General features: G+C 44.6%; 1 protein-coding gene across 1 annotated transcript in view; it reads right to left on the bottom strand. All coding sequences in view use genetic code 11, as the record gives it.

Annotated features, from left to right (window-relative positions):
• Window positions 1-484: 484 nt before the first annotated feature.
• EGR_09129 (Multidrug resistance protein 3) overlaps window positions 485-6,386 on the bottom strand; it is a gene marked incomplete at both ends in the record, with an annotated part of 11,926 nt that continues 6,024 nt past the window's right edge. The window contains 4 exons of the mRNA XM_024498378.1: window positions 485-566; window positions 1,454-1,635; window positions 1,720-1,820; window positions 5,798-5,888. Coding sequence (XP_024347200.1) covers window positions 485-566; window positions 1,454-1,635; window positions 1,720-1,820; window positions 5,798-5,888 — 456 coding nt within the window. The remainder of the gene's footprint in view (window positions 567-1,453; window positions 1,636-1,719; window positions 1,821-5,797; window positions 5,889-6,386) is intronic.

Raw genomic sequence — 6,386 nt, 5'->3', positions numbered from 1 at the left:
ACCACGAAGCTCCAGAAGTCGCAAAAGCATTCACGCCTACATCTTCTGTGCCAGCAGGTTCTCATACCTCCTCTCCCTCATTTCTCTCACTTGTCTTCCTTCCCATGCGATGCCTCAATCACGATGACAAGTCACAGACAGCAGGATCGCAAACATCGGTTACCAAAGCAAAGCAAAGTCAGATCAAATCTACGAAAACGTGTTTATTCAGCAAATAACTTGTGCTACATTCTATGCAGAAATAATTTTGTTCGTGCGGCTGAACTTCAGTGCAACATGGAATTATGTGCAGAAGAACGGACGCCAAACCACTCACCATCCGTACGTAGCCTTGAAACATCGCCAGCTGTACTTCACGGCCTAGTAGGTTGAATAATCCACTAAAGGTGTCATGGAAGGAATGCGTGGAATGGAGGTGACTGCAGCATTCCAGTGGTCGTCTTCTCATTGGGTAGAATCCTCGTTCGAAAATTCAGACAAATAATCAGAGCAGATGGTCAGAGAGGTTCACGAGGCCGCGGATTTGCCAATGACCCACATGTTCAACTAAATGGAGGCAGAAAATGCTCGAGGTTAGATCGCAAATGAATTGCCAAATTCATATAAAATTGTAGTGGTTACGTTTCCGCAGCAAAAACACTGCTGACAGAAGACTACTCGACCGCAGTCATGCTGTGTCGGGGAATGCGCGAAGACGTCCTATTTCACGTAAAAACGAGGCCGCCAACTACTTGACCCCATGAATGGTTCCTGCCATGGCGGTAGCCCAAACATCTGGGAGTTTCCACACACAATGTATACCCATGAGAAAGTTTACGGAAGCATACCAAAGTATTTAATCCGACCGGTTCGGGCATTCATGCCACTCGGTGGTCCCCTTCGTGTGTCAGACATGACCTCTACTATCCGCTTGTAAGTGGGCAATGACAATAAATGAACCTAATGCAGATCACATGGTGCGGGTGCTGCTTGACCAAGCACTATGGGCGAATCCAATCCATTTGCCACCAAACCATGGGGTGTTTGGTCTTCTTCCGATCAATCTCGTACTCTTTTGAATTCGCTTCGCGCTCAGTGTCTCCTGTGCTTCGGCATTTCGAGCATTAGGATCTGCTTTAATTCGACGCAGCTCCTCTTGTGGAGACACATAAACATCTGGTGAGCGTTCAAACCCTCGGGCTTATTAGCTGTATTTCTGTTTCCAGGACAACCAACAAAATAACTTCCATTTCGCACTTGAATGCATAATTGCGGCAGAGCTCACACATCACGTTCACTTATGAGAGTTGAAAGAAATTGGTGAATGTACCAAAGCTTCCCGCTTGTGTGATGAGGATTCGACATGACGTGAATAAAATATCAATATCGGACGGACTGACTGGCTCACACTGCGGCCCTTTCAACAATATGCTCTTCGCAGGTCTTGTGGTGTCAGTGATTCCAAGGGACCTACCTGCTGAACAAAAGCGACGTCTTAGTCATTCTTATCGTCAGTCTCCTGCTCCTCGTGACCTCTTGCACATCCAGCATCACGTCATTCTCGTCTTCTACATCAAGATTGCTAACATCCAAAGCGCAAAAGTTTACAGAAAATGCACGAGAAAAGTAGCAGAAAGCCACTGAGGAGACAGCGAACTGATGCTCCGAGCATTAAATGGGATCATCACCGCCGTGGGAAGAAGACGAGTGGGGGGGACAATAGGCACTCTCCAGCATCACCTGACAGGAGGTGCCATCTGTGATGGCCCAACGGCAGCACTCGTACTGCGAGCAAACCAGCCATTCAATCTGGTCACCCTCAATTGAGTAGTTGGTCCAGTCTTTTAGGGGAAAAATTATTAACTCTGGTTAGGCGGAGAAATATGGATTGGATAGATGGAACGAGGAATGAACGGATGCATGTCTAGATGCAGCTACCCGGCAGAAATGGATGCGGGATGAAGAGATCTATCGATGGGCCAGTGGACCTAGGATGGACAAGTAAACCATCTGTTTAGTCGTCAGCTCCCAACTCAACTACCTATTCGCTTCTTCCCCCTCTGACAATGTCCCATTAACCATAAAATAGCCCCTCTTCATCAGTAATGGCACCAATGCAACAAACGGCATTCACTGAATATGAAATATCCGAGGTAAATAAGCAGCTCAATGTTGGAGAAAAAATGACTGAATTTTGCACCAGTATTTTAACATACGAATTGCACCTCGTGCAATTATTGTGCAAAGGAGCAAAAATCTCAACACATCTGCTAGAATTAACGGGGCAAACAAAATGAAGGGTGCCACGTGAGGAAACCGCAGGCGCAGCTGCCCATCCCAAACTATGTGGGAATCTGCAGGGTAATTATTAATATGACTGCGGATTCGAGGGCACTGGACTACCTACAACAACAATAACAACTAAAACTACATCCAAGCAACTGGATAGAATCCTGTGCAAAACACAAGAAATCGACATGTCTAACCAGAACTTGATAAGCGATGTATCAACACTTGAAGTAGGGAACGTCTGAATCCCCAAAGCGGCACTAGACTTGCAGCATTCCAATTTGTATGCAGTTAACTACTCACAGATCTTTTGAATCTGTATCAGGTGCGGAGCATTCTATTCCCTATAAGGCCAAACTTAAAAGCAATCAATGTCTGTAGTACATCAATTTGGAAGATACTTGCAATGCTGAACCGCGATTTTAAATCACTTTTATAATGTTATGCATTTTTTAGCGTAAGGCAGTGGTCAGTCAATCAGAAGTTCAAGCTAGGCCCCCAATCTCAATATACTCGTAAACTAGTGGCCACAAGAATGCTGGATCACTTAAAAGAATTCAAACGTAAAAAATACATCCTACTGGATAATGAAAGAGGAAATGTCCACGAAGGTAATGCCTCCGGCTACAGTTAAAAATGCATTCCAATACGGTTGTTTTACAATAATCTGATGCAGTACATTCGGGCTGCACCAAAAATTACTACGCGAATCAGCATTAGCTGGTCTGCATTCGTAAACCTACTCAGCAGTGGAGTCTCTTACACAACACGGTACAGATAAGTGATGGTAAAAGTCGGAACTGAGAAACATAGACACCAAGGTCAACGCATGAGTTCGGGGGCAATATTGACTGCTTCATTTTCCAACCATAAATGTAACAATATGACATATGCGCCTTGATGCGTCCAATATGTGAAAACGAAGAATAACCGATGAAACTTGACCACGATGCTTAAAATACTTCGAGATGAAGATTGCATGTTGAAGACAAGCAGAGGCTCATTAAGATAACTGGCATAAAACCTCCGCAATTTAAGCAGTAGTACATAGACATCCTAAAGGCAAAAGCGTGTATTACTTCAAGAAAAAACATACTCAATTGGCGTAAAGACGCAGCAGCATAATCAAAACTGGTAATTCCACTCACATTTGCAATATATTCCACACCTCTCCACATACAGTGCCTCCTATACGTAGGATCTGACGTGGACCTTTAAATCTCTTCGATAAGCCCACCCTTGCTGTACGGATGCATAAAACAAGACAGTAACCGAACGAAAGGGTACACCAATGCAACCTCCCGCGTAACTCGCATTTTGAAAGCGAAATCCGAGCCTTGTTTTAGTGCATCTGAGGTGATAAGTAAAATTTCCAGATTTAGTTAGTAAAATTGCATAATGGAGGCTTTAACTAGCAATCCTACGAAGATAAGGTGTTCTTACGAGGCTAGGTCAGGTTAGCAACATTATTAGGCAGTGCTGTATAAAAAACGAAATGGTTATTTGTTTCAGCAAAAAATGGCATGATTCGTAGACTTACCCAGCATACTCTAATTGCCTTACCCAGTCTATTTGAGCACTTAAACAGCTCTCTTTCCTTCCGTTGAACATTTATCACACCGTTAATAACAATCAATGAATATTTTTGAATTAAGACACCTTCATTAGGTAACTTCTAGCTATCCTGACACACCTAGCCTCATAACTCTTACTTCAAACGTGAGTAATAGGTAGATTCCATCCCATTCCAAACATTTTTCAACCTCACTGCTGAGTAATTTTCCCACAGTGTCTTCTTTTATCGAAAAATCGTTTGATCTTTACTTTGTGCCAAGGAAAATGCACTGCTAGCGTGGAGAACAGCCGACACCACTATCATGTAGCGCACTGAGATTTCCCTGAAGACGTTATTAGACAAAGTACTCGGGCAGAATATATACACATATCATTCGACATACACACAGAAGGGCTCGTGCCTTCTGGTGGCATGGCCTGGGGGCTGGATCGCTTGGCGAAGGTACAGTGACGGGGACTAAAATTAGCCCCTTTACCAAAACCGAAACTTAAACAAACAACCAACTAATTAACTACAGACCGTGGAGCCTTAAATGTCCGCTAGGTAAACATAGAGCTAAACAAACTATCGAAGGATTACATAACATCCGTTTGCATCCCTTGCTTGCATTAAATACCTCACAAGTGTGTTATTCCAAACTTGCTTACTTACCCACTCACATTCAAGCGCCCTTTTTCTTGGCCAAAGTCCCTCGACTGAGGAAGCTCTCTCTCTTTTGCCAAGTACCTTCAGGCCTTAAATTGTACTTTACATTTTGGTTTGTGATTGATTATGAATTACTCATCTCTTTCTTCTTGCCCTCACAGGGCGACACTCCACGCCCTGCAAATGGGGACTCTTGTACGCAAGTCACTTTTCGATGATGAAATCACACGATTCAAATTATTCTCTACTGCAGTGTAACGCCCTATGTGGTAATATGCATCATTAAAGAATAAATGTCAGCGGGAATTGTTTTCGACGCGCAAAATAGAATATTCCAGAGATATGTGCGAGAGAGAGACAGTGTAGGTGTTTTATCATGCAGTGACCTGAGCCGTCGGCATGACCGTAACACCGTTGCCTGCCCTATTCACGTACACCTGTCATGTTGATCAATGGAAAAACAACAACAAGGCCGCAATGCCGCACCTGGGGTATGACCTCCTTGCATTCCTGGTGGAAATGTTGAGACCTTGCCAACAACTCGGGGGTAGCCTCATGCATCCCTAAGGGCTTTTTGTCACGAGGCCTCTACAAGGAAAGGCTGCTGTCCATCACAAATACGTCGATTGAAAATCAAATGTCATTGGGCTGAGTCAAGCGGGTCGCGTACGGCACTGCCAATGAAAGCGGGAGCAAGCATTTTTTTTCATCATACGGCTAAATGGGAGGTGGAGTGCGCAACAACTTCGTTTAAGCTGAAGCCGTGAAGGGATCGATGGGTGGTGGACGATAAAAAGACACCCACGAATTCCACTTTCAAATTTAGCCCAACTTGGTGCGTGCTCAACAATGACCTCGTCTATGCCTTGTTGCATAGAAAAATGAACTTAGATGGTACGGGGAAATTAATTGCAGTAGGACTACTTGAGAACGAGGATAAATGTGTATGTTCCTATCATATGCAAGGAGTGACATCAACCCACCTCGAGAAGAGGAATGCACTAGCAATGGGGTGAGTTCGGTGTGACATCATCGGCACGACATAATAGCATTGGAGAACGTCACGCACTAATTGAGGTGGCAGGCGAGCCTGATTTTGGTACTGTGCAACCTCCACGATAGACACATTTGACGTGTATTCTTGGTGTATTGCTTCTGGTGGAGGTGATTGTCCCAATGGAATAAAGCATAACGTCTTGAAAATCCGTTTTCACCTATTCTTGAGTACCTTTAGTAAAAAGGAGCCTTAGACACGGAGACTGCCCAAGTAATTTAGGCAAGGCTTTGCAATCTACCAACAACACCTACCACACTTTTCACAGGGCCTAAAGGGCGTTGGGGATGTGCCAAAAGCAGCAGCCAAGGTACCTATGAAAGGCCACGAGACGGGTGGAATACTCTGCCAGGGTACCGTGGAAAAAGTAGCATGGAAACATGGGAAACCGGGAAAACCCACTTAATTGCGTACAAACATAAAAACAGTTAAGGTCCTTGTACATACCCTCGGGGCGGTTGTAGAAAGCCATTTCGCAACTAGACGGGAGAACATGCAGATTACAAGCACTTCCAAGGCCTGTACATCTCACGGATTTCGATGGTGACGTGAGACGCTTTGAAGGGACCTCTTCCTGGCTGTCACCGCATGCACCATTTGGAGTGCTCTTCCATTCTCACAATATAAGCGGAATTCGGGTAGCTGTCCGGAGGTGACATTGTTTCAGTGCTCCCTCCTCTTAGACTCCACAAATTCAGTCATCCACAACAGCCGCAGCTCTTTAATGAAAACCAACGGACCATCTGGTGAATACCAGTAAGTAACTGACAACGCAATGCCCAAGCCCACACTAAAAGCGTTCAAATGATGGAATCAGGAGAAGGCTGGTGATTAGAAGAGCAA

This window comes from Echinococcus granulosus, assembly GCF_000524195.1.
Source record: "Echinococcus granulosus chromosome Unknown EG_S00133, whole genome shotgun sequence".
NCBI classification, from domain to species: Eukaryota; Metazoa; Platyhelminthes; class Cestoda; order Cyclophyllidea; family Taeniidae; genus Echinococcus; species Echinococcus granulosus.
The sequence above is the reverse complement of the archived record's forward strand: the minus strand, read 5'-3'. Positions and strand labels throughout refer to the sequence as shown.